Below are 20672 nucleotides of genomic sequence, written 5' to 3' on the forward strand. Positions count from 1 at the left end.
TGCCTTTGAGAGCAGTTCGTGTACATGTAATTGGTGCCATAAAATTTAAATATTGTTTCTTTTGCATTTTGCAAGAAGCTATTTCCACAAGTAAATACGACCAAATAATTATATATGAATAAATCCAAAATTCTCCTTAATAAACCGATTTTTTAAATTTAGATGTAAGATCCTGGTCTTAATCTTACCAAACCGATTTTGCATAATTGAACTAAACTTATTGAAGTTCACTTTCATAGGAATAAGTACAATTTGGATTGTTGTACATGACTCTCCCCTTTCAATCAAATTAAAAACAAAATGTACAAGTAAAAACTAAATTGAATTTTCTTTCATATATTGATGAAATTTGAAAAGTGTTCCCGCATCCAAACCCAGTTTGAAAATGGGTGTGAAGTATAAGATCCGAAAATCAGAATTGAACTAGTTCCTTCTTCACCTATTAAGTATAACATTTGTCAACTTATGAGGGAGAGAAAAGGAGCTATAAATAAATCACGTAGCCACTTCAGATTGAGAAGTTTAGCTCAGTGATTCTCAGATTCCCCTGAGCATTTCTTGCTCCAACCTGAACATGCTTTGCGCTCCCCACGTTTTCTTTTGTTCTTGGGGATGTTCACATCGTTATACACATAGGGCTTCATGGCTGATTGTTCTTGAGGCACTGTAGTGTGTGTTGCTGTATTAATATCTGACATGGGGACAGACACAAGATTCAGATTTTCTTCCCCTTCACCTTTCTCCCAGTTCTGAAGGTGACTCACACTTTTGAAGGTGTGTTCATCAGTTTCTGCTACTTCATGTATCAACACATTGTCCACCATCTGCGACCATACATGTCAAAAAGCAAAATAGAAAAAACCTCAGATAGCAAAAACGCTTAAAAAGCCACAGTGGCCACTAGAGAGCAACTATGTTACAAGATTCTAACATTAACAAATGTTTAGCAAATGAACAATACAGATCAGTTGACACAAAAAGATGAAAAGAGAGCTTTTTCTATTGAATTTTATATCAAACACTTTTCAAGCCATCATCTGGAAAGGAATTGGCAGAATTATAGGAAGAACTAAAACTGTATTTACACAGGTTGAAGAAACTTACATCATCACACGAGTCCATAGCCAGGGCTGAATGGAAGGTGACATCAGCAGCAGACAATAAGCCAACGGTACTCTCAATTATATCAGGAACCATTGGAACTTCTCCATAACTTGACACAACACTATGCATAACAAAATCTCCAATGTCAAAGTCAACTCCGTGCTGAATTGAATTATAAATAACCCCAACAGACGCTGCATCTCCATTCCCTGCAGAGATTGTAGGGCTTTGGGCAGAACTAGTCTGCACATCACCGTGAGGAAGAAGACTCAGATTTTCTGATGAAGAAAACTTTGATGCATTTTTTGACATTATTGCATCAACATCACTCTTCAGCTTGTGGACCCTACCATGTAGATTGTCTATTGCCCAAAGAAGCTGCTCTAACGAAGCATCAGTTTCACTGAAATCCAAGAAAGGTTGAACTTCCCCAGTGCCAAACCTATCTGTTGCATCAGCATGTGGCTCTATGATCACTGCACCAAAAGAGAGTATAAAAGCATCAGCCGTGAATCAGATGCAAGTCAAAATGTGATTATGAGACAAATGACGGGTAGACTAGAACTGCCAATAGTCAAAACAATGAAAGATAACTTTACACATAACCATTGACTGACAAGCTAATGGTGTTGAATTGATTAAAACAGTTTTTTTTTCTTTTGTAACCCTATCTCCTTAGGGAAAAGAATGCAATAGATGCTAATGACATCACTGATGATTTAACATTGGACAGCAGCAAGACATTAGGTATCATTTCAAGAGAAAATTTCTAACCTGGATTACCAAAATCATCAGCCAAACCACCGTCATGATCAGACTTTTTACTCTCTACAATATAAGTAAAGAAAAGAGTCACACATCTCCAAAGAATGGACAAGTGATTGGTAAACAGCATGAAAAGATAAGAAAATTAGGTATCAAGATAAATGAGCTGTACCAAGATAGGAGAAAATGTAATGATGTGACGTATATGATCCAATTTCAGTTGTCTCTTCAACTTTCTTCCTTTTTCTTCTCTTGTTGGCTTTATTTCTACGATGTTCACCCAAAAATGGCAATGACTTTGAACCAAACTCTTCTATGGAAAATTGATCAGGTGTTGTATGTTTACCCTTGTCATATTCTGCAAGCTCTTTACTATATTTTAATGCTAGTGAGTCAATTTCCTTAATTCTAAGTTCTGTCCATTTGCATCGCCACGTTAGAGGTCTTATAAAGTTCCTCCAATGATCGGTCAACTTCCTCTTCCTACAGTTGCACAGCAAAAACTTAATGTATCTATCAAACAAAAAACACCCATGTACATGCTTCACCAAATAACCAGGTAATGTGGTATGCCACATTCCCAACACCAATTCCAAATTAGCTTATGGAAGCATGGTTTGATCATTAATGATCTCCAAAGAAGACATTAATGATGACAGACCACACAAACAGTGGTGATAGGTTTTCCAATACCAATCTTCAATAGATGCAGACCACAAATTCTTTGACTAAGAGTTATTACTATAACTATATTAGATGAACAATTATCTGGATTTAATAAAGTGCATTTAATATCTAAGGAGTTCCATGAAGGCAGAGTGGGAAAATAACCTATGCTCTTACTGAAACATCAAACCAACACACAATAAACAACTGGAACCTTTAAGTTTCACACTAACACTCTTTTAATAATGATTACTAAAGTAGTGCGCAGATATGTTAAGATTTCTACTTGCTAAACACCCACTACCTAATTTGAACCTTGAGTTCATAATATGAATTGTATACGTAACTTTAATCAATCTTCAACTATTTCAAATGACCTGGGTTCATTAGATATTGGTGCCAAAATTATGTGCAAGCAAATGAATTTAAAATTTACTTCTTTGGAAGAAAAGTCACCTCATTGGAAATGCAGAACCATCAAAAGCATCTGTTAAACCACCACTATCACCTAAGAACTCAGACTCCACTTCAGCATCACTGAATCTAGAACCATTTTCAGCATCAGACGTAGTGTCAGCAAACGAACTTGAATAGTCAGTTGCATCAGGGTCCTCACTTTTGTTGGATGCAAAATCACCCTTGTTTGCCCAACTAACTATATCGACTTCTGTGTCCTCCAAGACTTTTGTAGTATTAATTTGTTCATCTAGAAAGGGCTCCACCTTAATGATGGGTTTCTCACAGTGACCCATGTTACTCAAGCCCTTATATTGCACCTTCTTTGCAACTTATAAAGTGGATTTTGATTCACTCTTTCTATAATTATAGAGTAGGAAGGGGTGAGTAGGGACATGAGGTTGTCTTTCAGAAACTTAGCTCCATTTAAAGTTTTCCTGGTCAGGTTCAGAATGTTCAGATACATGAGCAAATTCAACTAATAGAAAATCAACTCATTACATGAACTGTTGAAATTGATACATAGAAAATAACAAAAAAAAAAAAGAAAAGGATAGCAGCTTCTACCACGCAAAAAAGAGTATAAAGTCTAAATTTTCAAAGGATTTATGCTTAATTAAGACAGGGTCCTAGCCCCTCCATAGTTTCCTAAGGATATAGCCCATTTTCCTCTCAAAATACTTACTTACAGCCAAAAGCCTCATTAGAAGTTCAGAATCTATGCGTGTGCGCGTAAAACTATATCACAGAATAAAGACACAAATGAAAAGTAAATAAAACAAATTGTTAACCAATAGTGTTCAAACACGCATTACGAAAAATCCAAAAACAAAGTCCGCAGTGCCATAACAGGTTTTTGATGATATACTATAGTTAAAAAATCTTGAAATCAATATAAATTTAACATTTAAAAGACGAGATTTAAGAAGTGATAAAGCATATATAATCTATTCGAAAAATAATAGGTTAGTTACTCTCACTTTTTTAAATAGAAAATCCCTTCAAAAAGATCTTGTATTTAAATATGCACTCACACCCGCGCACAAAAAATGGTAACTTTCAAATTCCATTTGAAACTTTAAATCCATATTTCTTCCCTCTCTAAATAAAACCAGCAGTTACTTAAGCAGAAATAACCATAATCACGAATAAAGGAAGGGGAAAAAACTGCAAGAAGAGTTACTCACACAGAACAAAACAGAGTAAACCGCAAGGTGATCACGGATATAAAAATACTCCAAACTTCAACAACACGAGAAACTCACCATAAATCTCAGTATCGGATATTACCAACATCTAAAACCTCACCACCATTCACTACACACAATTAACTCAATGCCACTGAAATTAAAAAAAAAAAAAAACGAAGCATCGGCAATTGCAAAACAACACAGAGACTCAGACAAAGCACAGACATCAACACACAAACACCTTCAGTAGAAGTAGAATAAGAGCACCGCAACGGGAAAAGTAACGAAAGTGTGTAGAAGTGAAGGTGTAATGGAAGTTGAAGAGGCGAAACTGGACGTGCATGTGGTGACAGAGAGTGTGGAAAGTGAAAGAGAGGTTGAGAGAAAGTACCAAGAGAATGAAGAGAGATTGAAAATGGCGAGTTGGCGGCGTGAAGAGCAACAACAGAGTGAGTAGTGGCAGCAGCAGTAGTTAACGTTATAAACCTAGGAAGAGTGGAAAGGAAACACAGGTTGCCGCTATTTATATATTGGAACTTGCCGTTCCTTGTCTTCACACGTGTCCGCCGCTACCCTAACAATTGCACGCTTTTATTACCATTCTCTTCTTCAACTTTACTTTACTTTTTTTTTTTACTTAATCTTTAACTTGATCAATTTCGCAAATCCTTATTTTAGGTTTCTTAGGGTTTAAATTAATTTTAAATTTCAAAATTTATGTTTTAAGTGTTCTTCTTAAATTTGTTTGATATGAAAATACGACTTTAAAAGTAAAAAGAGTCAAAATTGAATTTAATATGAATATTGACCGTACAAAATTAAATTATTTTACATTATTATAGAAAAAATTAAGTTGCATTCCATGTTAATATTTTATTTTTAAGAAACCGTTTCAAATAAAAAATAATTGCATTCTCCAAAAATTGATGATTAGTGTTAGATTTTTTAGATGAAAGAAGATGGTGACAAAAAATTTTAAGCACGGTTTTTTTATTCTTTATATTGTTTTTAAGTTGTATTAAAAATTAATATAATTATACTAAATTTTAAATGATAATATATTATAATTATGTATAACTATAAACATATAATTTTAATCAATAAATTAAAAAATACTAAAAGAGAATTATTAATTGAGTAATCTTTACGTAATAAATTAAATTTAATAGTGGATAGTAAATTAAATTTAATAGTGGATATGTACGGAAGTGAACGAAATATATAATTTTTATTCGAAGATAAAATATTTAATAATATTTTTAATATTGAAATGAATTAAATATTATTTTCAATATTAAAAAGAATAATAATATATAAATTTTAAAATTACATTTTTTTTATCTATTAAACTAAGTTCACATTCAAAAAAAATGTAACAATAAAAGAAAAATCACATTTCAGGATGGGTTGTAAAGAAATCTTGCTAGTATTTTATTTTTTCAAAAGACCAAAAAAGTAAAATTTTGCAAGAATGTGAATAAAGAAGGTTTGATGGAAAAGTATCTTTCCAAATGATAGGTGTCCATGAAATGGATAAAAAGGTAAGTTCTTATCAATGAAAGCTCTTTTGGTGGAAAAGTTAGATATCAAAGATCCATTAATATTATGTTAAAAATGAAATGCCCTCTTTTACCTAATTTTGATTACTTTATCATCTCGCTTGTATGTGAGGTTTTGTTTGGAGCATTCATTTTAAATTAATATTTGCATACACAATGCAAATATACATAGTTGTTAGTTGAATTAATGATAGAATGTTAATAAGTCTAGAGTTTGTATGGAATCCTTATCTTGAGTGGATTTCGTGGATTTATAGTTCAAAACATTTTCTTCATTATTATTTCTCAAATAATCATTCATTGAAGACATAGTTCGTGGGATATTGAAAAAACATTACTAATGACAATGAACATGCATTTTGTAACATATGACTATTAAAATAATTTAATTTTAATGTTTGTAACTCGTGTAAGGGAACAATGCCCTAGTGTATTCTTTTTGTTGGGTCCATGTTGTTCAATATTTTGTAACTCCATTGATTCAGTCTAAATATTGCTAAGAGAGTTTATGGTTGACCTATGAACATATTCTGCAACACATGTTTTTGTGACAACATTAATAGTTGGTTGAAACTTCTAAATTAAATTTTGTTGATTTGATTCTTTCTGATTTTGATCCTTCACTTGTTTCTTGGAATGTTCCCTTCCAGACTGTATTCCTATAACCTATTCATTGAGCATTAAAGAGTTAAATCAGATAACGGTGTACAATTTGTGATTTTCTGTTGAGGATGTTTGTCTTTACATATGAAGACTTCGTCCTCTTTAGTTGCAATAACAACTTTCTTCTGATTCTTACATTTGAGGCATACAAACTGTTGTTGTTAATTTGATCATCCTTGGTAGTAAAAGAAAAGAATGGGTTTCCTGAAATTGACAACAACATTATGAAGTAGTGCAAAATGAATAATAGTTATTTCATTAACAAATAAAAACATATGATGTAATGCAAAATGAGTAGTAACCTATAAGGTTCATATATTTTTTCTATGCCTTATTTCGAAGTTGTTCTAAATTATTTGTTAGTAAATTGTTATTAGTAGGTATGAAAATGATTTTCTAAAATTGGAAGATAATTCATATTTAGCTCATAAGTTCATAAACCATCTTCAGTGACTAAATGTTATCATTCATGAAAGAGATATCATCTATATTGGCAAAACATTAGTAATAACATTGAAAATGAAATTTGTAACATGACTTTTCAAATTATTAAATGTTAATGTTTGTACCTCGTGTAGGGGAAGAAAGTAGCTGTGCATTGTCTTTGTTGGGTCCGTGTTGGTTAATATTAAATAGCTCTATTGATGGATATTGTGTACTGGTAAGACAATTGTTGGTTGACCTATCAATATATTCTACAGAACCTATTTTTGTGACGACATTAATACTTGTTTGAAAGTTTTGAATCAGATTTTCACGGTTTAATTCTTTGTCTGTACTTGTAGTAGGATTTGGTAGCTTCAAGTGTTGGTTCAAATCTTGACTTCCACAATGAATTTCTCTATCGTGATCATTCACCAATAAAAAACTTACATGACATAATAGTGCAGAATTTCTGGTTTTCCTTGTAGGATTGTTGTGCTATATGCATGATAAATTTGTCCTCTTCTTTTGTAGTATGAATTTCCTTCTGATTCTTGCATTTAAGGCACTAATGTTGCCTTTGTTAATTTTCATTCATCCCAGTAAAACAAAAGAATGGAGTTCTTGAAATTGACAATAAGCTTCAGTGGAATAATTACTAATTTAACAAATAATAACAAATGAAATTTTGTAGAATGAGTTACCAATGTGCTTGATATTTCCTTGTTTTTCATTGATTAAAACTTGTTATACATTAAATGGGTATAATTGATTCTTGTTAGTGTGTAACAAAATGCTTTTGCGATGTTCAAAAGTGTTTTTTGGGAAGTTCTTTCTACTTTTGTCATTGTTTCTTAGCGCCAATTGTTATATGATGGATAAAAATAGATTTCTACATTGGAAGTGGTCATGATGTAATGAATAGTAACTCAATCACTTATAAGAGTAAATTACATAATCAGTTTTACATTTGCTCATTGGAAGTTTTTCCTTTCTCATGAGCATTAAGTGCATGTCAATTCAGTTAATAAATGCATGTCTTGTGAATGAGTGTAAAACTTTTATTTGCATGTAGGAGTAAATAAAGTAATGACTTGTACAATAATCTATTTTGAAGCTTCTGACATGAAAACATAATGGTCTCCATTTAAAGTTATCATGGTAAAGTTGTATAATAGATATTTATCTTTTAAAAGTTTTTCCTTTCTCATGAGCATTAAGTGCATGTCAAATCAGTCAATAAATGCATGTCTTTTACAAGAGTGTAAAGTTTTTATTTGCATGTACGAGTAAATAAAAAAAGACTTGTACAATAATCTAATTTGAAGCTTCTGACAAACATAATGGCCTCCATTAAAAGTTATAATGGTTAAGCTGTACAATAGGTATTACTATTTTCATTAAGTACATGTTCATTCAGTTAATAAATGCATATTTTTTTTATTGTAAAGTTTTTATTGCCATGATGAAGTAGATAACATAATGAGTTTTACCAAAATCCATTTTGCAGCTACTTATATAAAAAACTCAATACCTTCATATAAATTTCTTGTGGTGAAACTACAATTAAATAGATACATTCTTTTTTCCAATATGGAAAACTTTAAGTATGAGCATTAAGTGCATGTGTCGCAACCGAAATCATGACGGGACGGCGAACCAAAAATAAAATTTGCAAAAACAGAGTTTGGAGTCACCACCATAGTTTATTCTGGAAAACTACGGAAAAATCAAAAAGATAAGACAAGGTTTGGTAAAAAAAAACAGATTTTGGATCCAGAAGTCAGTTACGCGTGGGGAAGGTATTAGCACCCCACAGCGTCCGTCCTAAGACGGTACCTTTGATTAAATATGCAAAAATATGTGGTTTACAAAATATTTAATTTTTCCCAAAAGTAACAATAAAAGAATGTACAAAAGCAATAAAAATATATTTTTGGTTTTTTGGGCCCGACAAGGATTAATCCTCGCTCCTATGTTTCTCAATTTATAATGGGAAAATCAGAGTTACGTAGTTCTTTATGAAAATCTATTTGAGAAACTTTTTTATTTGATTTTTTTTTAATTTTGAAATTTTTTTTATGTTTATTTTTTGAAATTTGAATGTCGGACAGACACTAAAAATTAAACAAAGAAAACATTTTTTATTTTAGTTTTTTATCTATTTTTTTATATTTTCTGGAAAAAAAATAGAATTTTGAAAATTGGTGTTGGACAAACACTAAAGAAATGAGGAAAACTATTTTTTGTTATGATTTTTAGAATAAGATAAAAAAAAGTAGGTGAAAAAAAACGTATAATATTAAAACAAAATATAGTAAAAATTTGGGAATGAATAAATGAAAAAATTTGGTACTAACATACCTTTTAAACTTTTGAGTTCCTCTTCTTCTTTATCAATCTCCTTCTTTTGTTCCCTACATTGTAACTATCTTCTCTTTTCTTCTTATTTTTTCCTACCTCCTCTAATGAGAATTTTGCTCTTCTCCCCAAAAAGAGATAGAATGGAGGTGTGAATGTGTGAGTGGTATTGAAAAAGAAAGAGGAAATGTAGAGAATATTTTCTTTTCGGTCATGACAAAGTGCGTATTTATACTCACACCTTGCAATATCAATGCAATCTCAGACTTAATTGTAATGAACAATATAAGAAATAAATTGATCATGATAGCAGCACATTATGGGGATCAAATCATAGAAAATTAGAGAACAAAATAATCAAGATCAGTAATATTGATTCTAACCGTTAACAAATCATAGCACAAAAATCAATCCCAATCAGTAGTAGTGATTCTAATTATATGAAGAGATGTTGTTTTTAATTATTAGAATCATATCACTAATTTCTCTATCAGAACAAAGGTAGAAGATATGTTGAGTTGTTGGGCTCATAAAGAGGAGTGTGATAACAAAATATGCTCTTCCTTTTTTTCCTTTTTTTCTTTTTTTCATCTCTCTTTTTTTCTTTTTTTTTCTAAAATTAAAGTTTAAAAATTTGAAAAAAATTTTGTTTAACATTTTTTTTTATTTTCCATTAACTAAAAAACTTTTATTTTTTATTTTTTATTTTTGAAAATAAATTTATTCACCTAGATGAAATTAAGTGTTGACAGCATGTTCATTTAGTTAATAAATGTATGTGTTTTCATTTAGTGTAAAGTATTTATTATCATGTAAGAGTAAATAATATAATGACTTTTATCAAAATCTAATTTGCAACTACTAACATGAAAATATAATGGCCTCCAAAGTTTTTCTCATGAAGCTGTATTTTTTTTTCATGAAGTACATCTCCATTCACTTAATAAATGCATGTATTTTTATATTTTTATTTATTGTAAAGCTTTTATTGTCATGATGGAATAACTAACATAATGACTTTTACCAAAATATAATTCGCATGTGAGTTCAAAACCTAATTAGATTCACATAAAATTGTTCTGGTGAAGGTATAACTCAATAGGTACTTTTTTTTTTGTATTGTGAAAATCTTTAAATATGGGGATAAAGTGCATGTCAATTCAGTTATTAAATGTTTTTCATTCAGTATAGAGTTTTTCTTCTCTTTTCATCGTCATTTATCTTTTTATTGAGTGTAAAGATTTTATTTTCATGTACATTTAATTAATAAATGAATGTCTTATCATTAAATGTAATTTTTTTATTTTCATGTCCATTCATTTAATAAATGCATGCTTTCATGAATTATATATTCAATGTGGAAAACTTTAATTATGTGCATTAAATGAATGTCAATTCATGATTTATATATTCAACGTGAAAAATTTTAATTATGGACATTAAATGCATGTCAATTCATGATTTTTATATCCAATGTTGACAAATTTAATTATATATCTATGCATGTTCAATGTACTAAATTCAATTTTTGTGTAAATGTTATGTTATCAACACTAATGACTCTTGAGTTCATGATTCAAACAAAAATGTGTATATGTTTCTATTACCAATATTAAAGTACAATTTAAACTTCAATTAATAAATTGCAATATTAGGTAATCCAAAATATTCAATTTCCAGTCCAAAATATTCCACTTTTCAGTTTGTCATTCAAACATGCAAACCTATATGTTTTGTTCCCAATACTAAAGTAATATTTAAACTTGGAATATATTAAACTACAATATTAATCGCTACAAAATATTAACGTACAATTTTCCAACATTAGTACCTCTATTATATAGTTGGGACATAATTCACCACCAACAAAAAATAATGGAAACAAACATATTAATGGACATTGTTTCACAAAAAACAGAACCATTAACATTTCTCCTTTTTTATATCCTTTATGATAGTCTTCTTCGTCTTTGTTGTTGAAAGTTGGGCTAATGGTACATCCTCCAAACTTTCAAACTCAGGGATGGTTGATGGTAACTCTTTCAAACGTTTTAGGTCAATTTTATCAGCATTTCCTTTAGCAGGTGTGACATAAAACTCAATATCAAGATCATTTTTTGTTGTGACAGAAGCTCTCATATGCAAAGTTGATGATCCACTCAAGTCAGTATCAACCAGTATTTCACATGTATCAGTTGCCAAATCAACAACGACATTCTGACTATATTTTCTAATTTCGATTAATTGTCAATAATTAGAAACACAAATCAATGTATTAGTATATATACTACAAAAATCGAACAGACAAAGTTATATCCTCCACAACTAAAAACTTGTTCATAAATTGTACCATTTATTGAGGGAGAAGCCTTTTAACATGATCCACAATCTCAAAATCACTTGAAACCTTCATTTCTGATGCAATTCTGTTTTTACCTTGGACCCTAACCTTAAAGGCAAAAGTACATCCTAAGAGAACATTGATGATTGTTTCACGACAACCATTTCCCAACAAATGTATTGGTACATAGTAGTATCAATAAGTGTTGTATCCACATGGATTTAGCAAGTATATTGGTAGTTTGGTTTTTGGATTTTTTTATTGATAGAGAGTGCAAGTAAATAAAAATAATAGTAATTAGATAGATTGAGTAGAGTAAGGGCTATGAATTGATTTCATCTCATCTTCTTCTACTACACCACTACCATCTTGTTTACTTACTTTGCAAATCATTTAATGTTCTGGAAGTACTCTTTCTATGTATATATAGTTTCATCTCTGATACACTAGAACCTAAGGACTCCAAACCCTAGTGTAATCTCTCAACTCCTGGTTGAATGAGTCCTTACTTTAATGTGCAAGGCACTCTCCTCCAGCATCCACTCTGGTATGCAATGAAGCATCTAGTACATGTATGATGATTTGATTGGACCACAGTTTGAGACCGATTTCTCAACTCAAAATCCAAACTAGTTAAATACATGAGTGATCAAGTCATCATTAAGCATAAATCAAACCACAAACAATTGAATAAAAGCAAAGATAAATACTTAAGAAGTAAAAGTGAATAGAATCAAAATTGATTACATCAAACCTGGACACGAGGGAGTTCAGCTACTCATATAATATTACAATGCAATTCCAGCAACATCTACACATAAGATCTACACTAAGAGCACATCCCTCATGCCTCACAGACCCTATTCTACCCTAGTGCTACATTGTGGAACTTCCACTCAATGCCTATAATGAAGACCCAAGGTCTTTATTTATAAGAATTTTTAGGCGATGCTCAACCTAACTTTTAGTGCTCAACCACAAGGATTACTTCACAAGTGGGTTTTCTTCTCAACTCAGCCCATTGTCCTAGTGCTTAGCAAGTGACCTTTCTGTCTTGGAAAGGTTTTCCTGGCTGCTTAGCCTTATGGATTTGGGCTCCAAGATTCCTTACAAAGAGGGTTTCCTCATGAGGCTCAACTCCATTTCTTGTGTCCAGCCAGAAAGTCCAAATATGTTGTCCTATATTTTCTACTTCCATAGCTCAGCTCCAGTATTGTGACTCGACTGCATACTTGATATTTTCTTTTATTTTTATTACAAAATAGCAAAATATCATTATAATTCATAAAACTCTATTTCTCAATATCCCATTTTGTATCTTAAGCTAAGGAGACTTGTTTTGTACACAAATAGCATCATTTGATACATGATAAGTGTCCATTTCAAATGGAAAATTTACTTATTCTTGACACTTATCAAACATCTAGGTCTTAAGGAAAATAGTTGGGATTGTCTTCACCATCCTAAAAAAAGATACAAAACAATAAAACATTATAGGTACTAAAATTAAGAAATGAAATTTATATTTAGTTATTGGACAATAATGTTGTTTGGGAGAAATTAAATTCATATTGATGAAGAAGTAATACCTTAATCATTTTGGAAGTTAAATCAATATCTGATATGCCAATCAAATTATAACAGTCTTGGTCCCATAGAACAAAGTTACCAAAACTCTTCCCATCAGACACTTGAATCTCAAGTTTATACTTAAAACAAACAACAACATACATGAACATAAATTTGTATCTATCTGTTTACTAAAAGGTATACCCACTACATATGTTATCTTTCTAACCTCTTTCCAGGTTTATTATTATATGTGTCGCAAAAAGTACAATTGAAAGAGCTAACTTCATCTGTCTTTTTCCTATAATTGTTGTAGGCAAATAAACTCCACCCATCATTACCTAAATTAAATATGATTATCTTGGAAACAATTATGCATATCATATCCTACATCCATAATAAAGAATTTCATATTAGAATAACCTGCACAATTTACTTGTTGTATATGACATACAACTAAAAAAGGAATAATACCTCTTTCATGGTGATAATCTCAGGCAAAGTTTTAACAACAACTTTATACAACACTTTGTCATCCAAGAAAAAAAATGAAACCTTGCAACTTCAAAACTATAATATACAAACAACATCAAAGGAACCACGAACGTAATATTCAACCAAACAAAAAGCAATAAATACATCTTCAAAAGTAATATGTAGACATCAAAGAAGTTTCAACCAGAGAAAAACTTATAAAGATTCAAGCTTCAAATAAGGTTGATGAAAAGAACAAACTTCAAGTAAGAAAAAAGGAGTTACAAACGTAACCTTCGACCCAAGAAAAAGCAAAAAAGGTTCAAGCTTCAAATTTACAAAAATAAAATACTATGACAAAGGAAGGAACTAACTTTCAACCAAGAAAACAAACAAAACCTTGCAACTTCTAAACAACAATATACAAACATCATCAAAGGAACCACAAACATAATATTCAACCAAATAAAAAGCAAGAAAGCTTCAAGATTGAAACTTCAAAAAAGAAAAAACAATGACAAAAGACATTGAAGAAAAGAGCAATAAAAGAAAACAACAAAGGAGGTTCAACAAAGAAAAAATATGTCAGCACGTTTCATGATAATATTTAACTAACATTAAAGCAAAATGTGTCAAACTATGCAAACAACTCAAATGTTGTCATGTTCAATGGACATTCAACTAACATTGAAGTAAAAATGTATTAAATAGTGTAAATAATTCAACAAAAATGTGTCAAATGGTGTAAATATTCAACTAACATTGAAGTAAAAATGTATCAAACGGTGTAAACAACTTAAATGCTTACCCCGTTTGACACATTCTTGTTGAATTATTTACACCGTTTGATATATTTTTGCTTCGATGTTAGTTGAATATTGGTTGAGCATGATAATATTTAAGTTGTTTACACCGTTTGACACATTCTTGCTTCAATGTTAGATGAATGTTATCATAAAACGCGTTTGAAAAGTCAAATAAACTTAATAAAATTTGATTAAAAGGACTAAATTAACATATTTATAGGAATGATGACTAAATTGGTCCAAAATTTTAAAGAATAACTAATTCTAATTTTCTCTAAAAATTAAAAACTAAAAACAAATTTAACCCCTTGTATTTATAATAATTTAGACATTCACTTACATTAACTATGCATCAATATTTTTTATGGAAATTAAAAAAAATCGTATTCATATATAATTAATTTTATTAAGAAGTGGAAGTCTAAATATAACTGTTTTACTTTCCGTATCCTAAGATATTAGTTACTTTAGAACATATAGTTATGATAATAAATTGAATTTTAAGCAGTTTAATCATTGTGTTGATATCATTAAATGTCAATTTAATACCATTAAGATTTGTTAGTATTTAATTTGGGTATACTTAATCAAACGGTCATGAAAAGCTGATGTCTATATTAATTATCAGCATAATAAATAAATTACAATTAAAATATGCTAGTTTGTGTATAAATTATATATTACATATAATAATATAATTAGTCTCTTAAAGTAGAGAGTATTATGAATTTATAAAATTACTTACGTATTTATAAAATCAATTTCACAAAATCATTTTGATATAACTAATTTAAAAATAAAATTAAAAATAGTATTAATATAATACTAAATGTTATATATCTATAAAGACTTAATTTGTTTTCACTCGAAATTTTAACTTAATAACAAGTGTTGGATGTAATTAAATTTAGTAGGTCTTTATTGTATTTAATGTAGAATGTAGAATTAAATTGCTTACATTAATATTATTTATAAATAATTTTGATTAGTTAATATTAAATAGTAACAATTTTTAATATATATACTTTTTTTATGGATATTGTAAGATTCATGTTTAGTAGGGATGCTTAAAAAAATTAAAATTTTAAGATACGTTTATTATAATAAATTAGAATTTTAATTATGTAGAGAATAGTTTTACAAATTATATTATTATTATGAATTTCTTCCTTCACATTCTTCCTTCACAATCTCATATTCTTATTTTAATCACCAGTGTAGTAAGGGCTTTTGGCCCCGGTTGTTTTTGCTATTCTGTCTTGGTTTTAGAATCGAGGCATATAGGGGCGAGGTAAAAAGGGGATGTTGGCTTCAGGTGTGTTAACTGAAGCCATAAAGCGCTTTTCTGCCTCGGGTCACGCCTGAACCGAAGCCATACAACCACCACCAGAAATGCGAGCCTCCTTTGCTGCAAAACACTAGTGCATGCTGCAAAACACTGTGTGTTTTCCTCTGTTCGAACACTGCAGAAACGTGAGCTCCATTCTCGCACCAAATCTCGTCCACCACACTTCGTTAACCTGCATCCACAAACTAGATATGAAATGCATCTGTAACTTCTTCACCATCCACGCCCACGTCGCCAGAAGCACCACCATTCTCGAACTTGCAGGGACTTTCAAACGCCATGCGAGTTTCACTTCCATCATGTTTCCACCATTGTAGCACGCACCATCATAGATCTGAATCATTAGTGTTCAACCCTGAACCACCACGAATTTTCCGGAAACGCGTCTGGGAGAGAACCATGGAGTAACAGCTTGCAGACTGGCCACCACAGATTGAGCGGTGGAAGCGTGACCACCATTGGTCATGGTGGTTCGAGCGCGACTCGGGGTTGATCAATGTCGTCGACGGTGGCCTCGGGTGCTCGCGCAGAGGTTGTTTGGGTCGCGACTAAGAAGAAGGGGAGCGAAGGTCGAGCGCACCTGGTGTCGTTGGTGGTGTCTTCGGCTAGCTACAACAGAGGCGGCAAGCTTTGGTCTTGCGAAGAAAAGGTTGAGGGGATAGTGGAGGTGCATAAGGCAGGGAGAGAAAAGATAGAAATGGAGTGGCATAGAGAAATGGAAAGCGCGGGGAAGAAGAAAAAGAAAAGGGGGTTCACGTTTTGAACCCTAAATAAGCTATATGGCCTCGGTTCAATTAATAACTGAGGCATATGATTGGTTTTGGCACCAGTTGTCTGTCACCCGAGGCCAAATATGCAAGTTCTTTGCTTCGAGTCTTCACAATCGAGGCATATGCTAGATTTTGGTATCAGTTTTTTATCAACCGAAGCATAAAACTATTTTTTGCTTTGGGTGTTCTGTGATCGAGGCATAAAAGTTGGGTGGAATTGCAAAAATGTCATCGTGCCATTATATGCTTTGGTTTTTTTATAACTGAGGCATATAAGGCGAGTTCAAAATAATAATCTGCACTAGTGAATTAACTTTTTTCTTTACTTCTTAATTTGTTTTTTTAGTGAAATTTATATGCGTAAAGTTTTGTGTTTGTATGTGAGACAAGAGTTCAATATATTTTATTTATGTTAGCTTAGATATTTAAGGATCTATTTGATTTCTAAATGGGGTTTTGTGAGAGCAAGTTATAAGTTTCTTAATTTTACATAAATTTTGAATCATATTCTAAAAAACAAAAAAATTGAGGTAAGGAAACAAGATTGTTATTTAATTATAATGTTCTACGATTTAGTTTTGTTTGGATAATTTTGAGTATTCGGAAAAAATCAATTTATTATTGTTTAGAACTATGAGAAGAAGAAAAGTGAAGCTTGTATTTTCATTCACTTAGGACACATACATGTTTGTAGTTTATTATTAAGAATGTGAAATTGATATTTGATTTGTACTGTGAATGTTGGATTAGTGACTTAGGCATGCATGAAGTTTGGGTATATGAAGGAAAATGAAATTAGGAGGTTTTTTAAATGAATTTGTTGTCGTTAAAAAAATTGTATGAAATGGTATTGTTAGAGGGTTTTGAGAATAGGAATAAGTATATATTTATCAGATACCCATAGATAATCATTAGACGACCATGTTTCTTATTATGAATATATGTTTTTGTTCTTCTAATATTTGTTCAATGAGTGAAAGTAAAACATAGCAAAAACACAAGTAGCATAGAGAAAGATGAGTAAAAGGTGTTAAACGACTAAGGTCACTAATAATGTAGATTTTTACCATTATCTTGGCTATCTTTTGCTAACAGAATCAACTCCTCTTGAGCTTTTAACCCACTTAATCCTCACTTTTACTTTGCTTTTCTGAATAAATACAATATGGGTTACATAGATCTAATTATACCACTAATCCCAATTTTTGTGTCCAATTTAATGATAGTAAGCTTTTGTCTCAAGCCAAAGAAGTTGTCAACCAGAGAAGAAAGAAGAAGAAATGCCTCTTGTGTAATTTCAATGTTTTGAATATATAAATGCCTCTTTCATTGAATACTAGTCTTCTTTTTTCTTTGCTTAATGCTTGCATTGATTTAACCATCCATTGCATGATATTAGGTTCATTGGGTGTGGAAATATCTTTTGAAACCTTGAATTGGAATAAGAAAATTCAATGGAGCTTGTATCTAGGAATGGGGCTTGACCCATTGGTTGTCTTAAACCCTAGTGCATAAAGTAGATTTGCTTATCAAGAGTTCGATGGATTGATTCTTAATAGGGAAACTTAGGCTCATTTCACTAGGGAATTAGGGTTTGAGTCGATTTGTGGGTTGACATTAGCATATTGATGTAGAGGATGTAAAATTATATCTGCATGAGAGAAAAGTAGGTGAATTCTAACCCCGACAACATCAATTCATATAATTTCTAATATCTTCCATTCACTAAGTGCCTTTAACTTCCAAAGTTTATCTTTAATCAATTATTCACACATTTACTTTCGTACTTGAAACTCAAAATTATAAAATCATTCTTTAGTTTAAATTAGTTATTAATTGCACTATTGATTAGTATTACATGAGTCTCTTAGGAAACGATATTCCGGTCTTATCGGTTACTACTTGCGCGACCTGGTACACTTGTCGGAGTCTTAACAGTCACTAGACAACTTTAACAGTGCAAACTCAGTGAACTTAGTTGAAAATATCATTGACTAGAAGAGTCAACATAACGAGGCAACTCATTAGACTTCTACTACCAATAAATGAGTCAATGCAAGTGCACAATACACTATACAAGTATCAATGCTAGACAAGTCAAAGTCAACTCATGAAGTTGAATGTTGAATATAACTATGTCAACACCCAATTTCGTCCAGATGAACCATTTGTTTTAAATATAGGTATTTAAATAATTTTTTATGATATAAAAATAATAATAATACTAATATATATAAAAAATCCAAAAATAATAATAAACAAAATTAGAAAGTTTAAAATTTAAAATAAGCATAATAAATTAAAATAAAAATTAACAAAAAAGGAAAAAGAAAAAGAAAAAGAGTAAAACGAAAAAATAAAAATTAATAAAAAAAGGAAGAAGGGAAATGAAGTATGGGCTTGTTTTCTAATAAATTGTTTATTAAAAAAATAATTTGGGTCATATGCTATTAATATGCCATTGTTTACTATTTATACCATTTTTTTAATAGGTTAGTAAGTCCATTCTATTTTTCTTAAGTCCACGGTCTAAGAGGTTCGCCGTAGCATAGGTAGAGGTGAACCCGTATAAAACTTTGTATATTTTTGCCTTACTCTCTGCATTATTTTATTTACATTAGTATGTTTGTGCAAAATAATTATAAAATGTTTAGCGACTCTGTTAATCTTCTTCTAGAGATACCAAATGTCACAGGAATATGATATTTTAACAACCCATTTTTAACAACTTCTCTCACTACTTGACGTGGTAGTGAGAGAGTATTTTTTTAAAAAAAAATCCACGTAAGACATGGTTGAGTACGAGAAAGAAGCGTTGGTTGAAGGAGTTACACAATTGAGAGAAGCAAGTGAGAGAGAGAAACAGTGGTTGAAGGAGTTACACAACTAAGAGAAGGAAGTGAGATAAGCGAGAGAGGAGTTACAAAGAGCGCATTGGAAGTGATTCGAGAAGCGGTGGTGAGCAGTTTGTGGTTTCTCCATCTCCAGGTATGGTTTTCCTCCTTGCCCACTCTTTTTTCGTCCTTCGTCTCCTCTCTAAAGTGTATTGTTCGTCAGCCTTGTAATTTTGTTCTTCGTCCATGGTCGTTGTTTTCTTCTTCCTCCATTGTCGAAGTTTGTTGTTCCTTCGTTTTGGAAGATATTTTCTTAGTGGGTTTGTCATTTCCCTTTTCCCTTTCCCTTTTGGTGGAGCACAAAAAGTTTTGGGTTAACCCACTTCAAGAAATTTTTTGTGTTCGTTGATGTTTGTGGAAATGAGTGATTTTTGTTTCTGTTTTTGGTTAATATGTGATAAATTTTGGATGTTTTTTAAAACAATGTTGTTAAAGAGCGGATTGGTGAGCAGCATTGGTGTTTTTGGTTGTGCTGTGGTCTACATTCGTGAAAAGGTAAGCAAAGTGATTGTTGAAAATTTATGCTAACCTGTTAATGTATAAGTGCTAAGCCAAGGTATTACTTTTGCACAAACGTTGTCCACTTTGCAGTAATGAGTTGGAAATGAATATTTAAATTGTTTGCACAACATAATTGGTATTCACTTTAATACTTAACCATAAATGACTTTTATTTGAATGAGTTTAGTTAGGTTGGGAAACAAAAAATTATGGTAATCTGTTACATGTTAAGTTTTAAGTGAGGTTATTGTTTTTGCAGATATGATGTCCACTTTAGTTGCACATATTGTTAATGAGTATTCATGGTATATTTTTAGGGTTCGCACATATTGTTATTGAGTTGATTGGTTGGATTTTATGTTAAGTGGGAAATAAATATTTGGTATGTTGTTATGTTTGAAGTGCTAAAGCATGCTTTTATTTTTGCACATATGATGTCCATTGTGGTTGCATTTATTCATAGGTGATATGAATTGCATTTATGCTAAGTTGTTATTATATAAGTGCTAATCTATCAACTTGTAAGTGCTAACTTATCAGTTTGTAAGTGCTAACCTATTAGTATGTGAATACACATATAACAGGACATGACAATAGTTGTTTACAAAAGCGATAGTGTAATAGCTGATTATAGTGATAACAGTGAATGCAGTGGTCAAAAGAAGCATGAGGTTAAGGTGTGAACACTTAAATTTTGGTTATTATTCATTAATTTATGGAATGGCATTTCATAATTTTTGTTGTTGCATATGTGCAGACTTTTAGGCATTGTTGTCAGACCA

The 20672-nt window shown here is 31.1% G+C and overlaps 1 protein-coding gene across 1 annotated transcript; it reads right to left on the bottom strand.

The window, feature by feature from the left end:
* Positions 1-316: 316 nt before the first annotated feature.
* Positions 317-4701, bottom strand: LOC114175980. The gene is made up of 6 exons (XM_028060853.1): positions 4573-4701; positions 2992-3428; positions 2042-2352; positions 1879-1932; positions 1105-1580; positions 317-824 (listed from the first exon to the last, which is right to left on the bottom strand). Exons 2-6 carry the CDS (start codon positions 3285-3287, stop codon positions 528-530), a joined length of 1434 nt encoding a protein of 477 aa, XP_027916654.1. The 5' UTR covers positions 3288-3428; positions 4573-4701; the 3' UTR covers positions 317-527.
* Between the last annotated feature and the right edge of the window lie 15971 nt (positions 4702-20672).

Source organism: Vigna unguiculata, chromosome 3 (assembly GCF_004118075.2).
Source record: "Vigna unguiculata cultivar IT97K-499-35 chromosome 3, ASM411807v1, whole genome shotgun sequence".
Classification (NCBI taxonomy): Eukaryota; Viridiplantae; Streptophyta; class Magnoliopsida; order Fabales; family Fabaceae; genus Vigna; species Vigna unguiculata.

Coding starts and splice junctions, on each gene's coding strand:
- LOC114175980 (XM_028060853.1), bottom strand. CDS start 3,287: ATGGGTCACTGTGAGAAACCCATCATTAAGGTGGAGCCCTTTCTAGAT. Junction 2,353..2,991: donor GGTTCTGCATTTCCAATGAG/GTGACTTTTCTT, acceptor GTGCAACTGTAG/GAAGAGGAAGTTGACCGATC. Junction 825..1,104: donor CTATGGACTCGTGTGATGAT/GTAAGTTTCTTC, acceptor GTATGGTCGCAG/ATGGTGGACAATGTGTTGAT.